The sequence below is a fragment of the Festucalex cinctus genome, chromosome 12 (assembly GCF_051991245.1).
Source record: "Festucalex cinctus isolate MCC-2025b chromosome 12, RoL_Fcin_1.0, whole genome shotgun sequence".
In the NCBI taxonomy this organism is placed as follows: domain Eukaryota; kingdom Metazoa; phylum Chordata; class Actinopteri; order Syngnathiformes; family Syngnathidae; genus Festucalex; species Festucalex cinctus.
The window spans coordinates 5,197,394-5,217,365 of NC_135422.1; the positions used below are offsets into that span (position 1 = coordinate 5,197,394).

At 41.8% G+C, this 19,972-nt stretch overlaps 2 protein-coding genes and 1 long non-coding RNA gene across 4 annotated transcripts in view; 2 read left to right on the forward strand and 1 right to left on the reverse strand.

Annotated features, from left to right (window-relative positions):
• Window positions 1–5,897, forward strand: part of LOC144032032 (uncharacterized) — a 47,191-nt gene extending 41,294 nt beyond the window's left edge. The window contains exons 3-5 of one of the 2 annotated variants that reach the window (XR_013287667.1): window positions 4,447–4,599; window positions 4,678–4,859; window positions 4,924–5,897. This is a non-coding gene — a long non-coding RNA (uncharacterized LOC144032032). Of the gene's footprint in view, window positions 1–4,446; window positions 4,860–4,923 lie in introns of both variants that reach the window. The other variant, XR_013287666.1, reaches the window with a different exon arrangement.
• Window positions 2,147–7,051, reverse strand: six4a (SIX homeobox 4a). The gene is made up of 3 exons (XM_077539671.1): window positions 6,191–7,051; window positions 4,454–5,124; window positions 2,147–2,970 (listed from the first exon to the last, which is right to left on the reverse strand). The coding sequence occupies exons 1-3, from the start codon at window positions 6,922–6,924 to the stop codon at window positions 2,387–2,389; spliced, it is 1,989 nt and encodes a 662-aa protein (XP_077395797.1). The 5' UTR covers window positions 6,925–7,051; the 3' UTR covers window positions 2,147–2,386.
• Window positions 7,052–8,558: 1,507 nt separating this feature from the next.
• The window catches only part of mnat1 (MNAT1 component of CDK activating kinase), a 35,028-nt gene continuing 23,614 nt past the window's right edge, over window positions 8,559–19,972 (forward strand). The window contains exons 1-5 of the mRNA XM_077538568.1: window positions 8,559–8,785; window positions 17,698–17,850; window positions 18,227–18,300; window positions 18,718–18,821; window positions 19,748–19,888. Of these exons, the coding sequence (XP_077394694.1) occupies window positions 8,697–8,785; window positions 17,698–17,850; window positions 18,227–18,300; window positions 18,718–18,821; window positions 19,748–19,888 (561 nt within the window). The 5' untranslated portion in view covers window positions 8,559–8,696. The remainder of the gene's footprint in view (window positions 8,786–17,697; window positions 17,851–18,226; window positions 18,301–18,717; window positions 18,822–19,747; window positions 19,889–19,972) is intronic.

The following is a 19,972-nucleotide window of genomic DNA, read 5'->3' on the forward strand; positions in this document are numbered from 1 at the left end:
TGCCACCCAACAAATATTCCAGTGACAGCAGTGGTGGAGGCGGTGGAAAATCTCTGAATCTGAGGTCTTGCCTTCAGATTGCACAGCTTCCTTTCAGTGTTATTCACAATGTAAAAAGCTAAAAGACAAAAAAAAAATGTCCATAACCTTATGACGAATAAACCTCGCAAAAATTCTCAGTTTAAAAAAAACTACTTCTGTCCCTTTTTGTTCCTGATCCGTTTGGGAAGCATAGTTACGAGCGTCGGAATCGCCGACTTTTGAAGAGGCACGTTAAAATGAAACACGAGAAAGCATATAGCATCGTCACACCTATTTAACTTATAGCTGCAGCGACATACGAATGACATGTCAAACCCACAGTTTTCAATTAAATGACGACGAGGCTTGTGAAGATAGCTTTCGCTTCTGAAACGTGTGCATTTGTTGAGGCCTGTCCAAAACAACATTGAAGCCCGTATCGTGTCGCGATGGTAGTGCAAATGCCCCCCAAAAAAGGTACATTCATCTTTGAGACTCCAGAGGCAATTTAAGGTGCTTACTGAAGGGCACTTTGTCCGAAATGAGCAGCTTTATGTGTTGAATGACATCTTGTCCGTACATGTGCGCAGTCCTTCAGTAAAACTGGCCCACGTCCGCAGACTCGCTCCCCCTCTTCCCCCTACGAATGACCTTTTTGGTTTGACCCAGATGACGCATTTAGTTTGGAGGAACATCCTGGTCATGTGACTTGCGGCATGCCAGCACCTGCTTGGGCAAATCAAGTCCACTCAACAGGAAGTAGCAGGTGTTGCCTGTAAAACTGCACTTTTAAACACGGCTCAAACAACATTCGGCGACTTCTGCAATGAGTTGTCCTGACATTTCATGTGAAGAACAGAGCTTGTTTTTAAAGGCAAAGTCAACCCACAAGTGTTCTTTACAATATGTTGCACAAAGCCCCACTATAGTCTAAACATGGTATTCTGATTAATGTTGCGTTTGTGGAATATGAATTAAGCAGCAAATATACCTGTTTTGATCCATCTGAGTGGGCAGCCATTTTGCCACTTGAACTGAAAATGACATCACAGCTGTACAGGGCTCAGGTAGTGTAACAATGCAAATGTCACATGACCAAACTCGGAAGCCGCACACTAAAAACCGTTGGGTTATTCAATTCACCCAAAAAGTTGGGTCAAGTGAATAACCCACAAAATAACCCATATATTTGGGTTGCTTGTGCGTTGTTAATTTAATTTGATGCAAATTTTTGAGTTAAATAACTAAAAAAAAAATTTGGATCGGTTCTTAATTGGATAATCCACTTGGGTTATTCAATTAACCCAAAATCTTTTTAACCCAACTTTTTGGGTTAAATAACTAAAAAAGTTGGGTCAGTTCTTTTTTTTTTTTTTTTTTTTTTTTTTTTTTCCTTTTAAAACCCAATTCAAGCGGGTTATTCAATTAATCCAAAATGTTGGGTCAAATAAATAACCCACAAAAAATGCTTTACCATGTGTCTTATTTATTTAATTTGGCCCAAATTTTTAGGTTAAACAACCCAAAATGTTGGGATGGTTCATTCTTAACTTAATTTGGGTTATTTTTGACCCAATTCAAGCGGGTTATTCAATTAATGGAAAAAGTTGGGTCAAATAAATAACCCACAAAACAACCCAAAATTGGTTTCTTGTGTGTTTTTAATTTGATTTGACTTTTTGGGTTTAATACCTCAAAAAGTTGGGTCCGTTCATTTTTTTACCCAATTCAAGTGGGTTATACTACTAATCTAAAATGTTGGGTCAAATAAATAACCCACAAAAAAAAAATGCTTTACCCTGTGGGTTATCATTTAATTTGGCCCAACATTTGGGGTTGAATAACCTAAAACCTTGGGTTTATCCATTCTTGACCTAATTTGGGTTATTTTTGACTCAATTGTATTTAGAGCGCAGGTGAGCCGTTATCTGAGCCCCTAGCAACAGTGATGTCATCTTCAGTTGACTGCAGGTGGCAAAATGGCTGCCTCCTGCGATTGATCAATAACAGCTAGATTTTACTGCTTAATTCATATTCCACAGACACAAATATTCATCAGAATGCCGTGGTTAGAGCAGTATGGGCATATTAAACATAATATTGTTAAAAAAAAAAAAAAAAAAAAAAAAAAAAAAGGGTTGACTTCCTCCCGTTTAAAATTGTTAACTATATTTTGCATAAATGTCCAGACCTGCTAACAGGTCTTCTGTCTTACTTGAGTGCATTAGTAGGAGTCAACAGTATTGTCAAATAAATTAACAGATAAAAGAAATTTATGATTAAAAAAAAACAACTAAATCACACACACACGCACACACAAAAGATTATTACTGCTTGCATGGACATGAGTGCTTCTCCTTTAAGGTTAAAGGTCAGCCATGTCTTCCTCCATCTGCACTGTCTGTAGTTTGGCTAGCTCCTTCCCCTCCACATGCTCCATATCGCCGCACATGGCCCGCACCATGGCGGTCACGCCCGCCGGCCCCGTGTTGTCCACCTTGTTCTCCGACAGACTCATGTAGTCGTTGTCCATGCAGGGGCCCATCAGGTGCGAGGGCTGGGCCGCCCGCACCTCGTGTCCCCTGAGGTACTCGGCGGGCTGGAGGTGGTGACCGCTCCGGTTCGTTTGGGCCATAAGCGGCGCGCTGACGGTGAGCGTGGTGTAGACCTCGGGGCTGGACGAGGTGGCGGAGACCGGCGCTTGGCTGGACGGCGCCTCTTCCGAGCTGGGGGTCGAGTAGCCCAGCTGCCCGCTCGGGTCCAGGTGGAGCCCGTGGTGGTACGAGGAGTAGACGCCTCCCTCCAGAGGCTCCTTCTTGATGGGCTGCTGGTTGCTCATATTGTAGAGGACGGTGCTGTGGTGCATGGAGGTCATGGACAGCTTGTCCTGCTGCTGAAAGGATTCGTCGCTGGAGGAGCTCACCGCAACGTCGTTCAGAGCGATCGTACCTGTGGCCAGACGAAAACACACCGACACTGACGTCACCAAACAGTAAATCCACTCTCACTTCTCATATTATTCGCATGTTTGATTGAGTGGCCTCGGCCTCAAGGCTGCTGTTGTGCGTCTCGCACACGTTTTGTGTGAGTCTGTGGTGCCTCAACAGCAAGCTGCACTTTCTGTTTTTCCTTTCAATTCCTCCTGGCGTGGATTCTCTGCTCAATGTCAAAGTAAGTGCTGTAATGGCATATTCGCTGTTCCCTCTTAGTGCATTTCATAGCCTCTGATTGCCTGAACCATGTTTTCTCTACTCCCCGGCTCTGAAGATCAAGAGCGCCACGATGATGAGTGATGGCGACTTGTTTTTTATTCATCTCTGGGCTTTTCAAAGCATTTTCTATGTCCGGGGAGCGGGTGCCTCTTTTCCACACTGGTTTGTTTTTTTTTTAAGCTAGTTTAGAGGGGGAAGTCAATGCAAAAATTTTCTTTACAGTAATATGTCGTATGTGCTCCCCCTAGTCTAAACATAACATTCTGATTAATATTACGTTTGTGGAACATGAGTCAAGCAGCAAAATCCATCCGTTTTTATACATCTCAGTGGCGGCCATTTTGAAAATGACATCACAGTTGCTCAGGGCTCAAGTAATGACCAATCACGGCTCAGGTTGTGAATGCCACATGACCAAACTCAGAAACAGCTGAGCTATGATAGGTCGTAACCTGAGTTCTGAACTGCTGTGATGTCATTTTCCAATACAGTAAGCGGCAAAATGGCTGCCCCCTGAGATGGATAAAACTGGGTGGATTTGGCTGCTTAACTCATATTCCACAAACACAATATTTATCAGAATACTGCTTTTCAACTAGTTGGGCTGCATGGAACATATTCTTGGAAATATTTTTTTCCTCTCATTTTCCCCTTTTTATACCTGCTTTTATCCATCTCAGGTGGCAGCCATTTTGCCACTTGCTACACAGTTGCTCAAGTAATGACCAATCATGGCTCACCTGTTTTCTGAAGATGAGCCGAGATTACTCGTTCCATAAGCCATGAACAACTGTGATGTCATTTTCAGTCGACACCAAGTGACAAAATGGCCGCCCCCTGAGATTCATAAAAACGGGTGGATTTTGCCACTTGCTATTGACAAAAAATAGCAATACGGTTGTTCAGGTAACGACCAATCATGGCTCACCAGTTTTTCTGAACCCGAGCCATGATTGCTCGTTACCTAAGCAACTGTGATGTCATTTTAAGTCGACAGCAAGTGACAAAATTGCCGCCCCCTGAGAATCATAAAGATGGGTTGATTTTGCTGCTTAACTCATATTCCACATGTGCAATATTAATCAGAATACCGTGTTTTGACTTGTGGGTGCACATAGAACATATTGTAAATAATTTTTGGGTTGACCTCCCTTTTAAAGTACACTATTATCCAAGTGTAAACTCCAGTTAAAAATGACTTAATGTCTCACAGAACCGACCTTGTGTGATTGAAGAGGAAGAGGACGAGGAAGAGAGCTGCAGGGGAGGAAGACCGACGTCGCTGTTAAGCAGCGAGCCTCCATCACTGTCAGACACGCCGCCGGGTACCTGCACCAAGCTGTAGCCGCCCAGCGAGGAGCTGAAGGTCAGCACGGAGGAGCCCCCGTTCTGGGCGGCCATGGTGTGAACCCCCTCCAGCTTCACGGGCCCTCCGTTCACACAGCCCGAATAAGGGGAGGCGTACTGCAGGGCCGAGTCCTCAGCTGAGCCTCCCAGTCCTTTCTCCTGCATGTCCTCTCCGGAGCCTCCCAGCAGCACCCCTCCGGACGGCCTCAGAGAGTTGAACGCCAGAGGCTGGATGCCCAAATTGAGCCCGTTGAAGAGGATGTTCCCAGGTGAGTGCAGGTAAGACGAGCCGCCGTTGTGAAACGTCGAGGGGGTGCTATTGGTGACCAGGCTTCCATTGTAGAGCCCCCCGCTGTTGGGTCCAGCAGGCATTTTGATGTCCCCGATTTGCTGGATGACTACCCCACTGTCCAGGGGCCCCGTTTGAATGGGAAGTGTCCCATGAGTGATAACACCATCTGACGAGTTGGAGAGGGGCCTGGGTGACAATTCTTCTTGACCTTTGGAGGACTCATCCTCTGTGCTGTGGTTTCCATCAGATTCACTGGGAGGCACAATAACAAATAATATTACATTAAACAATTTACCATTATGCTCATATATACATTTCTAAACACGAGTTTAATTTCCAGTGCTGTTCACGTTGCATGCAAGAGTCGCAGTGGGTCACATTTGTTGTTGTGTTATGAGGCTACACACAGCTTTGAAGAGCAGAATGCTTGGGAATGCGTTGCCCTCCTGCCTCATGGAGAGACGACCAGCGTCAACAAGCGTGCAACCATTTGGCGCAATAAATTCTGGTGTGATAAAAAAAAAAAAAAAAAAACAGCCAGCAGCGCCGCTGATGGTGGCGTGACACAAAACAAATGGCTTCAAATGTTCTTCGGCCTTCACTCGGAATGTAACAATCATTTTACGGTTACATTTGAAAAGAATCTGTTTGACTGTTTTTAAAATGTGGATTTGCGATGTAGTTTACTTATTTAATTTTGTGAGCTGTCTTAAGATTGATTCTAACAGCTGCACCCCCACCCACCAAAGGGGAAAAACTCCCTTAACAGCCCCCCTCATCTCCTCCTCCTCCTCCTACAATTACTCCTCCAAGAACAGATAAGACAAGTGTGGCTTCCACTGAATAATAACGTTATATTGGATTTTAGCAGGTAACCATCTTCTGTGTGTTATTGTGAGAGTTAAAAAAAGGTCTCTTTCTCTTTCTCTCTCTCTCTCACGCACAAGACAGAGCCACATGAAAGGAGCAGATATTCAGTGATTAAATAATAACATTGTTGACTTTCGGTCTCCACACGCATGCTAACGCGCAAAATGGATTAATAGCTAAATTAAACACACCTCAATAAAGCTTCTAAAGTAACCAATTCTATGTGCAGTGTGTGTATGAGCGTTATAGTTGGTTTCCACGCCACACTTGAAACCGGATCTGAATGGCAACCAGTTCATATTTCAAAACACTACAAACGTGCTCCACATCTTTTAAACGTATATAGTAATTTTTCCTCAGTTATGACGCCGATGAGTTTCATAAATCGCGCAGAAAGCGAATTTGTGAATTGGAGAATTACGCGCAAGGTGCTTCATGTTGATCTCACCTTTTGGACTGGGCCTCGGACGGATTTCTGTCTCTCTGCCTCCTGTTCTTGAACCAGTTGCTGACCTGGGTCAAGGAGAGTCCCGTAATCTTGGCGAGATTGCGCTTCTCGGCCGGAGAGGGGTACCGGTTCTGGTTGTACAGGTCCTTGAGTGCGTTCCGGGACCTCTCCTTGAAGCAGTACACCGTCTCCTCGCCGTCCCAGATAGTCCTGGGGAGAGGGTACTTTCTTCGGATCCTGTACTTGTCCACGGCGCCCAGGGGTCTCCCCCGCGCCTTCTCCGCTTCTGTGTAGCGGGCCTTGTACCACAGATCCTGCAGGAAGGTGTGGTTGGACGGGCTGAAGCTGTGGTTCTCCAAAATACTGTAGAGCTCCTGATAACGAGCCTGGTGGAAGGCGACGAGGGCTTGGGCTTTCAGGATGCTTTCGTTGCCGCGCAGCAGGTCGCTCTGGGGCAGGGACCAAAGGAAACGGGCCAGGCGGTCCACGTTGCCCCCCTGCTGCAGAGCCTCGCACACGCACGCCACTTGCTCCGGGGAGAAGGCCAACGAGGAGGCGGCGCTCACCAGCAGCTCCGTGCGCACCGCGTCCGCGTTGGGCGCCGCTCGCTCCATGGACAATTCGGCCGCCTCCAGCGCCACAAGCTTGATGCAGTCCCGCTTGTCTAACTCCTTCACATTTTCTCTCTTGATGTCATTTGCTCTCGTGACTTCTCCGGCTGAAGAAGAAGACATTTTTATTTTTTTTTTGGCTTCAAGGCTTCCCTGGTCGAGTCACTCCTCCTCCCAGCTCGATCAGGTTACCTCCTCGCCATGCGAAGGCGATCGGATATCTGACAGCAGCTGTAAGTAGATACTTCTCCCCTCTCCCTCTCTCCCCTCTCGCCTCCCAACGTGACTTTTTACTCCACGCCGACTGCAAGTGGAAGGAGACACGCCGAAGTCTATGCGCGGCACCGCCACGCTATTGGCCGCCGAGGGCCCCGCGGAGGGGAGGAGCGACGCGGATACCGAGGACTCGAATGTTTGCTTTTCAGCTGTCATGCAAGCTCCGCTGTACTGTAGTCCCAACAGCGAGCTCACCTGTACTGTGCAGTCTGTGCAAGGTGAGCACTTCTACGAGCGTGGGAATGAGTTTGTCAACAGGTGCCAGTTTTTTTTGTTTTGTTTTTTTTTTATTTTGGGTTTTTTTGAGTCGCAAAAGCAGACAACGAAACTGTATGCGCTTGAGTTCATCGTGAATATTTTCTCAGTTGAAGTAATGTAAAATTATTTGCAGAGCTGGAAGAACTTATTTAAGTAAACTTGTGTTTAAAAAAAAAGACTATAAATTCAAAGCACGGATTCATCTTTTAGTGAACATAAAACATTTAGAAATAAGTACATTATTCGCGGTTTGAAATTCTGTAGTTCATCTATTCACTCATATTTTGGGGGGAACTATATGTGCATAATTTGCGCAAGACACCACATATTCACTGTACCCCCCACCCCCTCTTTTTTTAAGGGGGAAAAAAAATCATGCCTATTGTTTGTCAATAATGGATTTTTACGATTTTCAGTCATTGGTCCTATAGGCAAAAGTGTTCCTGTTTTGCTAAATTAGTGAACTGAGTTACAAAAAATAATAAATAAATAAAGTCTGAACTAGCCGATTATAACAATAATCGAAGAAATGGACCTGTAGCCTATGTCCCCCCCCCCGTACTAGCCGATGTGATGAAAAGCTGGATTTTTTTTTCTTCTTCTTCTTTTTTTTTTTTTTTATGAAAAGCTGAATGAATGGTCAAAAATATGCCTAAATGATCATGTTAAATTTGCCACAGTAGATAATTAAATGCAGTGTATCATTGTGTTTATATTTGTGGTTGTACAACTAATCATTCTTGTATAGCAGATATTTTACCCCTTGCATGTTGCGGACTAAATTAGAAAGCAAATATTAGTATGACTGCACAAAAGCCAAATAAAAATTATTGTATTGTTTATTATAATAGCACGTAACGCAACTTTTTTTGCGTGTCCAAGTCTAAGATGACATATAACTTTTCCAAACTCGATTGAGTAAATGCACATGAGCCATTAAAAAAAGAGAAAAAAAAAGAAAGAAAGCGTTTGTTTTTGCAGGTGTTATAACGACATACTTTGTCCATCCATTCATTTTCTTTGCGTCAGAAAATATGGGACAAAAACATCGGTTTGAGCATAAGGTTTCAAAAAGACTTTAGGATAAAAAATATCTTGGTGACTCTAAGACGATATGAAAATAAACCTGTGTAAAAATACAACATTTGAGAGTCTCTAAAGACGAAATAGTTTCGTTTTAAAATAAGCCCTTTCGCGATTTGGAAGCTGAGAGGAAAGAGGAACCTTTGATACTCGTTTCCGGTCGGACCTTATCCGATGAAACACAAGAGTCACCCGCCGGAAATGTGAGCGCCGAAGCTGCAAGTTGTTGCTATTTATTCCTCTTTATCTCCATCAGTTTGCGGTTGCAGAGGAACAAAATGGACGACCAAAGCTGTCCGAGATGCAAAACAACAAAATACAGGAACCCTTCGCTCAAGCTGATGGTGAACGTGTGTGGACACACGCTGTGAGTATTATTTACACTTTGACTGCCCAAACTGACTCAACGACACGGACTACTCTCACGACATTAACAAACAAATTAATATAGAATAATATAACCAATTTAACGTCTTTACTCATTTAACACGAAGAAATGCGCGTATATTGTGTTGGCGTCTGCAAGTGGTTAAATAGCTAAAATGCAAATGAAGCATTGTTGTTGTTTTTTTTCACTTTCAGTTGTGTGTAGAGATGTAAACTACACTGGCGATTTGATTTTAAAGCGAGTAATAATACTAATAGCCATAATAATCATTTAAATAGTTGTGACAATGGCAAAGTGTGGAAGTAGTGTAACAGTGTTATATCCTGAGCAGTTTGGGTCCAATGCCTTGCTCAAGGGCATCAGCAGTACTAAACAAAGAAACTGCCCTCTCATTCTTTTAACCACCTCACTTGATTTCAGTAGTATATACCAGTAGACTCCATCCTCCTATAACATTAGGACCAAAATATTACAAAATGAATGAAATGTTGACAGTTTCGTTTCTTGTTAATTTGCAAATATTTTTTTGCCTGTGTACCGAGAACTTAGCATAAAAGACAATAGTGCTGTTTTTTTTGGTTGACACTACCACAGGGGTGGTAATTTAACAGTAGCATATTTATTATTGTGGTTGTAACCTGCAGTGGCGTACAACTACATCCCAATGTCAGGTGTCTTAATATTTTGGTTGCCTCAGTTAGCTACACGAGTGAGTCAAACACAATTTGACACAGCGACGTTCGGTAGTAAAACCTGTTTGCTTGGCACTTTTGCAAGATTTAACCTTGTCAACAGTGTACCAGCGTTTACATTTACAAGGGGACACATAAGCAACAATAGCGGCAGCCTGACGAGAGCATATTTTCAACCCTTACTATTTATTTATTGACTGCCCCATCAGGAAGTGGCCTTGCTTTGTCATCAGGTCAGCCTCAGTATAATCTGGCTGCATGAACGTACGCTGAAAATTAAAAGCATTCTGCAATGTAGCCAATTTAAGTCGTTCCACTGCTGGGTCACCTTTGTAGTGAGGTAGGCCTGTCGCACACCGAGCGACACGGCAGAAATCGGCTGAATTGTTTAGCAACAAGTATTCATGAATTGACAATCAATAGGTAGTTTTGTAGCGATTTAAAAATTGGATATGCCAATGAATGGTGGCACAACATTGCAGATATAATGCTACGTCTAATCACATGAGCCATCATGTACTTTTCGAGTGATAACAAGATTTAGGTGGCCGCTGCTATTGCTAGACAGTCCCATTTAAGTATAATATTGTGTATACTGTATATTGTGTTTTGAAATAATTCCAAGTTACTTGGGGTTTAACAAAAAACCCCAACAAAAAACAGAAAATTGTTTTTTGATTTAAACGATGCTAATACAACAAATCGATACGTATCAAATTGTCTTTTATTGGCGGTTTCTTAGAAGGAAATGGGACATTTACAGTACTGACAAGTTCATTTAAATCTATTTTAAAATGACAACAAAAAAGTTGTTGCATCTCAAACTGAGAGGTCCCATATTGAATTGGATCGTAATCCCACCTAGTCGCACCGAATCGAATCGTTACACTTTCAAATCGAAGCGTCCTTGGATCGTCTCCACCTTACGTCTCAAACGGTATTGAATCGTGTTTTGTGGTGAGATGCACACCACTCCTAGATAATTTCAAATTTATATATTTTTTTATTTAGAACAATTTCTGCTTTGAACATGTAGTGCTGTCGCTATTGAATATTTTTAGAATCGATTAATCTACCCATTGATGAATTGGATTCATTTGAATTTGCATTAAAGTGTATTACAAAAGCATTTTTCCCCTCTGATTACTGTTCATTAACCAGTGATTGGTGGTTATTTCGTACTTCATATTCGTATAGTGATTTTAAAAAGGGGGATTGATGTTGTACTCGTTCATGGAGAACTACAAAAATCAGTGAACAATTACTGTTGATATGATGAAATCAGAGGATTTGGGACAATTTTGATTACTTGTTGATTAATTGATTCATTTTGACAGCTCTACATTTCATGTTCCTTGAATGTATCTAACCTAATTGCATCTAACAGGTCACTCATTATTGTTTAAAAAAACAGAGAAACTTTCAATTTTGAAGTAACTTAAAAAAAAAAAAAAGAACAGGTGACATTCAGATAGTTTTGATTCATAAAAAAAGAAAAAAAATACAATAAATGTCGACAATATGTTTTTGCTGACATGAATAAATAGCTCTATATTTATAAATTTTGTTTTGTCCAAAAGGAACTTACAGTACATCCAGTCAGCGAAATGATGGCGCTTGAGACGGTGAAATATATATAAATACCAAAACAATTGATTATTCTTTTGAATAATCGAGCCGCTATTCTTCCATGGTCCTCCATTGAAATAGCTGTCAACCTCACACTCAGTTGGTGTCCATTCCACAGTGGACTTAAGTTGACTTCCTTCCCTGGCAATGCAATGTGTTGCATTGCAATGCAACGCAACGCGACACAAACAGTATCAAACTTCTGCAGGGCGTGCTCGGTCTAAATTTAAACTGCGCAGCAGCACATTTTGTATCCTGTCACCGAGGGCGCCTGATATGTGTTATTTATTACCTTTGTATGATGACACCAGGCCCATGTCCTTTGGGATTTGACACTTGGGCACACATGCGGGCATGCCTAATTAAATGGTGGCAAGTCACTGTATCTGATTGCAGAACAGCTTCAAGTTGATGCCCACTGGCAAAGTGTGAGGAGTGTTGTTGTTTTTTTTGTGGTTGGTATTGAAAGTGTAGTATTGGATCTCAATTTTGAGGTTCAGATTAAGCACAGTGGAAAAAAAAAAAAAAATTGAAATCTTCAAATTTAGTAGGGACCGACCAGTACGCATTTTTTTGAGTCAAATACCAATATTTGGAAGAAGAAAATACCGATTACCAATTAATCTGCTGATTAATCAAATATATTTATAATGCATAAAATAACCGCCCCACCCCCCCCAATTCCTTTTCAATGGGTGTCACGCACGAACTTTGGCTATTAAGATTCTCTGATAGTCTGATGTTATCAACAAATTTTATGAAGTATACAAGGTTATTGTATAGATTTATGTATCAATAATAAAACCATTCTTACATCTTTACAACTGCTGTAAAGCATTAAACTTTACCTTATTTGGCTAAGCTGGGACTTCATGGATTGTATTTTGTGCCATGTCGTGTGGAAATGTGTGTTAAGAAAAAAAAAAAAAATCCTTGGATGTTTGCATCCTTGAATTTTGATAAAAGAAATTCTTTGAATCCTTGAAACTTCAACTTTAAATATAACTTGAATGGACAATGACAAAATAAAACAATAAGGAAGTGAAATAAGAATAGAATAAACTAAAATTATAGCAACTGAAAAAAAAGATCAAATACTGACTGTCCCTGTGCGTTTTGGCCTCTTGGGGGCAGCGTGGTGCCGTGTATCCATGATGTACACACTTAAAGTGAGTACAGAAGAAAGTGGCGATTGAATTTTATTATTCGTTATTTGAAGGAAAAACACTCGCAAAGTCGATGCTAACTTCGTGTTAGCATTTGAATGGGATCCATTTGCTTTTAGCATGAGCGCTAGGCTAGCAATGTTTTAAAAACGAAGCATGTTTTGCATGTCGTTCTTATCGTCGTGTGTTTAGTTTTAGTTAGCTCCAACTGGGATGTCATTAAACAGCTTAAAGGACGCTTAGGGAGAACAGAATAACTAGAACAACATACGCTACACACTTACTAGTTGCTAATGCACCGTTTTTGAACTTGAGGTGGTCACATGGGACCACTTGCCTACTGGGTCCTGTTTACATTGGTTTACCTCATGTATATGAGAAAAGTGGAGGTGTGTGTCATTTCTGCTAACTATAGACGCAACTTATAAAATGTCAAACGATCAGACGCGGCTCTTTATTTATTCATTCAGTGACATGATCTGCGTGATTCATCATAAAGTGCTTCATTGCCAGTACCTCCTGAGGTCTAATTTTTCAACATCTCAAGTGGCAAGCTTCCTGTGTAAGCAATCCTTCTCTTGGGATGGGGCATCTTTTTTGGCGGCCGCCAAGTTGCGGGTATCTGAGGTCGCTGGGTTGAGCGTGTAGTGGCAGGCTTGACTCAAAGCCGCTGTCAAATTAGCTCTGACTTGGCTTGTTTTCAAGCAGTTTTTTTTTTCAAAGTGTTTTCATGATAGGCAAGTCCAGATTTAGAGTCACGCGCCTTCAGTGTAGTACCATGTTATGCCACAACATGCTGGGCGGCAACTTTACTGGTATAGTTCGGTTGACCATTTTGATGTCAAAACAACAAACAAGTGTTAAGTGGATGCTGCCCTTTGTGTTTTAAAGTAGCATTTGTTTCAAGGGTCATAATAATCTATGATTATTTCTAGGGCCCAACTGATTAATCAGCCGATCCATGACAGAATATCAGCTGATATGAGGTATTTTCATAATAATAATCGGCAAGAGTTTTCCCGCTTAAACAGCTATACGTCATGATGTGATTTGGTTCTGCTAAAGTTGTACTAGTAGTGTAGCGCCAAATAAAATGCTTGAATCAAGCATGTTTTTCCACTTATTTAAAGAACTGTTTTCACCTTTTGCCGATGGGTTTGGAACGTTTCCCCGCCATCAGCAAGGGTTTACTGTATTTTAGGTGATGTCCCAGAGAGCCAAAAATGCCGGTAGCTGGTTTGGAGGCTTCTTGTATGGCCGATCCCCTGTTTAGCCTGCTTTCCCACCACCTCCTGTGACCTGCTGACAGCTGCAGATGGAGAGATAGGGCCGCCTGGAGCTGTGAGCGGGACAGGTGAGAGTGGGAGGAGTCAGTCGGGAGGCCTCACTCAGCGACAACAGCCTTGGGACAGGGACACGGCGATGGCAAGCTTTGAAAAAATATCAGTGTGCCCTCGAAAGCGACAATATGGCACTGTGACAGTCAAGGAACACAATTCTAAAGCTGAAGATGCTCATAAAATCTCCTCCTTCCCCCCCTTTCTTTAAATCTTTAGATGTTCACCTCTTTGCTGGCAGGATTTCCCCTTTGGAGGGTTCAGTTGTGTGGTCCATTTATGGGGCAGGGGGCAAGCTACGCCCCACTCCTTACGCTTGTGTTGATGAATGGCCTCTTTGTGGGCCTGTGGAAACAAGCCGCAGCCCTCCGTCTACCTCCATATGGCCGAGGCCTATACATCTCCGGTAGCCTCGGGCCACAGTGAACATCTGCCTGTCCCAGAGTGCACTTGGGCTGGGGGCTCCATGTGCTCCCCTGTACCAACGCAGATGTTCCTGTCCACGGTTTCAGGTTTAGTTTGCTACTTGGTGCCAAACAAAATGGACATATTTGCCCCGGCCTGTAATGCTTCACATATTTTATCTCCGGAGGCTGCACGCTAGCTTGGCGTTGCACTTAGCAGGTTATGCCTGTTTGACCCACATCTGACAAACGATGCCTAAACATCCAAACTCCATGACTCTGCGCTTTCTCGTCTCACTTTATTTATTGATGCATTTCACAGTTTTGAGTCCTGCAGATGAAGTGAAACGTCTCGCATGATGACTCTTTGATGATGCTTCTAATGGGCTTGGAGTGTTTCTGAAGGAGCAAAGAAATGACTCAACTACGTTCTTGTGCTTGTTCATACACTAAAAATCCCCCCCTCAACTTTGCTTAACTATGACATAAATGTTTTCCATTTTATGTAGTGACTCCCTTTTTGAGGGGGTCAAACATATTTGGACAAAGTGACATAATTATTAATATAGTGGTACATTGACTTATGAATTCTATTTGTTCTGTGACCAAGTTTGTAACTCAATGTACTTGTATATCAAATAACATTCCCCAGTAAAATGAATTGAAATGCCATTAACTCATTTGCTCCCAAAAACATATAAATACGTTCTATTTTAAATATTACCATTTTCCCAAAGATGTACTTATACGGTTTTTAAAGTGTTTTTTTTTATGCTAGAGAGTACAGGCTTTGATCCAGCCTGAAAATGATAGTTATTACAAAAACGGCCAGCGAGTGGCAGCAGAGTATAAGAGATCAACCAGGGCTATGCTGCAACAAAGTTGTTTTCCCCACAGTTTTTAACAGATTTGTAAATAATGATAAAAACTTAGTTATATTCTAATGAAGAGACTCTCATCTTTCTTTTGGTAGGTTCCATGTTTTTATAGCAATAGAACACAATATTCTGTGGGCCTTGTAAAATCAGTCAAAATCCAGTAAAACATCCGAGAGCGAAGGGGGTTGCTTCAGTGAAAATGGCTCGGAGTGAATGAAAATGGGGGCTGCTCACCTTCCTTTTTGAACCCTTATATTTCAGGAACTACTGGGTCAATCTTCATTTAGAAGATTAGTGCATAATTTAGTAACATTGCTACTTAATAATCTCTGACTGTGATTGGTCTCTATGATGTCATTTAAAGTCGACCGCAAGTGGCAAAATGGCCGCCCCCTCGGATCGATAAAAATGGATGGATTTAGCTGCTTAACTCATATTCCACAAATGCAATATTAATCAGAATACCATGTTTAGACTAGTGGGACTGTACAGAACATATTATTGTAAAGGAAATTTCTGGGTTGACGTCCCCTTTTAAGACTTTTGAATACAAAGAAGTAGATTCGTGGGCAGATCGCAACCTATTAGAGATCACGGTCCAAATACTTGTGGCCCTAACTATGACTATGAATGCAATAAGTGCTGAAAAACAGACAGTGGCAGTTGGAAACCAGATGTCCATTTTTTTTTTGTGTGAAGGAAGCCAGAAGCAGAAGGTGAATTCCTGTGGAAATAAAGCTCCACAGAGAGTTAATTAAAACAGTGTACTGCGCAAACGTTTATCCAAGACCTCCGCCCCATCAGGGGAGATTTAGGAGTGTTCCCATTGTTCTTAGTGTCCACTCCTCACTTGAGTGTGACTGATGGGTAAACGCCGACCTGCATAAAAGTGTGATTGATGGATAAGCTCAGGGTTGTGCCCTCAGGTGGGTCTGCTGGTTGCCATGGTACTGAGTCATGACGGTTAATGGGGTAATGCTTCCACTTTGAACCTTGGCTTTACCTGAAACTCTGCAATGTGATCATTAGAAGTGCTTTCTTCAGTTTTTTTTCACCAATGGAAGAGCCTGCTTTGTGCGTATCAGGAGCCAAAACGCCACCTGAAAAACTCATCATGACCGCATTGCCCCACTATACATTTTTCTGCCCTCGGAAGATGTTTGAGACATAATCCAGACAGTAAAAGTTTTGCTCACGTTGCCAAATGTGGCCTTGATTGCTTAGATTGTCAGGAATAATACAGATTTACCGGTACTTACTTTTTCTTTGTTTTTCAATAAAAGCTTTGAGCCTCCATGAGAATTGAGCTAAAAAGAAAAAGAAAAAAAGCAGTACATTTAATAGAGAGGTAAAGACATTTTCTGTGTATTTTTGCTTTTTCACAAAATTATGTAACAGCACCCCAGGCTTGTAAAAACAGACCACAGTGCTTGCTTTTTTTTTTTTTTTTAATCAAATTATGCAATGTGACAGAGGGACCGAGGTCTTTTTGAAATATCAATAAGACAAATGTGTTCCCAGTGTGTACAGACACTCTTGAATGTGGTGTTAGAACAATCTCCTACCGTCTGAGAGTATGAAGCCACCTAATTGATGTTCCTATCGTTATCCGGGATAACGATAGGAACATCAATGCAGGTTCTCAAAAATGACTGGGATAACTTATCCCAGTCATTTTTGAGAACCTCTAGGAAAAACATTTGTATCCCATTAGCTGAAGATAATTCTCAATAAAGATAAATAAAAATAAAAAAAAATTGCAAAGGGTAAGTTACCACTATGTCAGCCGCATGGGATTGTGGGTTATGTTACAAATTTTGGCACAAATATACTGTATTAACCCAGTCATAGATGACCAAAGCAACTATGTCCACTCCAAAGAACATCTGCCTTCTAAATAGAAAGTACTTGCTGGTGGTCAAGTGAAAAAGACAATTAAAAAAAATAATAATATAGTAATGAACATAAGCAATGTGTTGCAAATTAATCTTTTAAATGACAATGTGATGTGACGTTACACTTGATTAATTTTTTGGGAGCGAAAAAAACAAGCTTCCTGGGATTGGAATGCTAAAATCAACCAATGCATTATAAAAGAAACACGCATAAAAAACAAAACAAAACATGAATCAGAATTTCCCCATGTTATTATGGAAGATGACTATTTCAATGAGTCTTCCTTTTCCCCCCTCCTTATTAAAGTAAGTGAGCAATAAATAGCAATTTCACCCATTTCTCTCTTGCATTATTTTTATTTTTAAAAACTTAAAAACTCTTGGAAAAAAAAAAAAGCTAGAGTAAGTCTAACAGTTTTGGGGCTGGAAAGGATTAATTGCATTTCATTCATTTCAATGGGAAACTTTACCTCAATATATGAACGTTTCGGGTTACAAATGGGCTCATGGAACCAGTTAAGTTTGTGACTTGAGGTTCCACCATATTGTGTAGGTATGAACGATGAACAGCGGGGGAACTCTGTACTCAATTACGAATATGATCCATTAGGGCTGGGTTTAAAAAAAAAAAATTGAATTATCAATATCGAATTGATTTTCCTTTTCAAGCCCAATATTGATTCATAAAATCATGAATTGATTATTTAAGTGATTATGACAGGTTACTTTCATTCATTTTCATTTCATTAATAAACTAAATCATTTGACCAGTTACTGCCTCCGCAAAATTTAAATTGATATCATATTGACTCCTGAAAAATGTTTGCATGTGACCTCTGCAAGTAATTTAAGCCGTCGTGTTGGTGTTCCGTTCTTCCGTGTTCGTTAAGATGCGAGAACTGCGTGGAGATGCTGTTCGTCCGTGGCTCCAGCAACTGCGTGCAGTGCGACACGCCCCTGAGGAAGAGCAACTTCCGCGTGCAGCTTTTCGAGGACCCCACCGTCGACAAGGAGGTGGACATCCGCAAGAAGGTGCTGAAGATGTGAGTGAGGGAAGGAGGGAGTGCGAAGGGGCGTGGCCGCGCCGTGTTTATGTGTCATCCCGCGCCTCCTCCCACTTCTTAAGCCACCTTTGTCTTCCTCATTACGTTGTTTGTTTTGTAGACAATGAGTCTCCCTGGGGGGGCCCAAGCGGGAAGGCTCTTTGCCTGCCAGTTTTTTTTTTTTTTTTACTTGGCCGCCCCTCCCTGCCTCCTTTTTTTCCATCTCATCTGTCCTTTAATAGCCCCTTAATTGACATCTAATGTGTGTCTATTAGGCGGAATGCAGACATGCTATTATAAAATGGTTGATTTAATGGGGGATATTAATGTCGGCACATATTTGCTTTCCTCTGGTTTGTCCTCTCTCTCTCTGCAGTTACAACAAGAGGGACGGCGACTTCCCCAGCCTGAGAGATTATAACGACTACTTGGAGAAAGTGGAGGACATCGGTACGAGCGCTGACTGACTAAATGCTCGCTGTACAAGTCTGCTAAAAGGATGTTTCCAGCCGCCGTAATGATTTCTCCCCAGCTGCTTGGAGAGATGTTTAACAGGCATTAGTGCATGCCAGCCTGGGTCATAGATCACAGGCTCGAGCTGCAAATGCTAACACATCATGAATGCCAACATCCCATAAGCTTTTAGCCCTTAATAGTGCATCAGGCAGTGCAAGTGAGGATTCCCATTGTTTTTGTGTACATTTCAACATTACCTACTGATTTACTACTTAAAGGCGTATTTGTTTCCTTTGGATCGTCTGTAGAATTTAAAATAACAGCGACTGCAGCTTGCCTGCATAATACCAGTCGGCTGTGATGGACAGACTCAAGTACTTTAATTGCGGTTTCTGTCTCCTGTCTGTGCAGTGTTTAACCTTACAAACAACGTTGATGTGGAGGAGACCAAGCTGAGGATGGAGCAATACCAGCGGGAAAACAGAGAGATCATACACAAGAATAAAGCTAAGCTTGTATGTAAACACTTCATTCATCATTGATGAGTTACGGGGTTAACATAAACAGTAAGGGAATAAAGAGAAGAAGGCGACATCAAATTTCCCCCAAAAAAACAATCTCTGATCATGTAGCCACAGCAGTGAACATTATACATTTTACAGTATTTGAAACAGTGCAAATGTCATTTAAATAAATACCACAGGTTACTCTTCTCAATTAAGTGTTTAACTTTTTTCATGCTTCTCCGACAAATTTTGAGCATTAGTATGTTTTTAAAGATGGAATTCTAAATACAGCTTTTAGGTTGGATCTTATTAGATTGTGGTACACTTAAATATGGCTGCAGTGAGTGTATTTTCTACAAGTCTGTCCTGGAACTGAGAATTATTTTCCCTTTCCTGTTATGTTCTGAGGTTGGATCCCAAAAGCGCAGACACAAATAAGATTTTAACTCTTTGTTCGCATACCACCGAGAGGCGTAGAACAACTTGACTAGGCGAGAAACAATGAGAATGCATCGAGAATCACGAGACGCCAAGCCCCCTTGGGCTGTGGAGATGCACAGAGGAACCGAGGTACAGAGTTAATAATCCGACACACATTTCTCGGTTTGGCTTAAATAGACAGTCAGTTGATCGGATTGGCTGTGGCTAGACATGTGGGTAACAGGACTGACGTGGAATTATCTGATTGGCTGTTGACCAAGGAAAGGGATTAAAGATTCTTGAGATCACATAGCTCCTGATATCACATAGCTTTTTTCCAGTTGAAACCAGTTACATCAGTTCAAAACAAACACTTGACCTCACGGTCATGACCCACAATAACCCTTGCAATACCCAAACTTAACCCTGGCATGACCCAGTCATGACATTTCCAGTGTTTTTATTTATTTATTTATTTGGTGATCCATGGACTTATTGAATCCAACTCTCTTCAGACTCGAGAACAGGAGGAACTGGAGGAGCTGCTCCTGCTGGAGCAGCAGGGCAACGAGCAGCGGAGACTGGATGTGCTGCAGGAGGAGCAGAGGCAACTGCTGGCCAAAAAGAAGAACAAGCAGGCTCTGCTGGATGAACTGGTGAGAAGTCGACACATCACACAAACAGTACGCCAACAGAACGATGCCACGTCTGTCTTGTTGCGCAAATAGAATTTCTTAAGA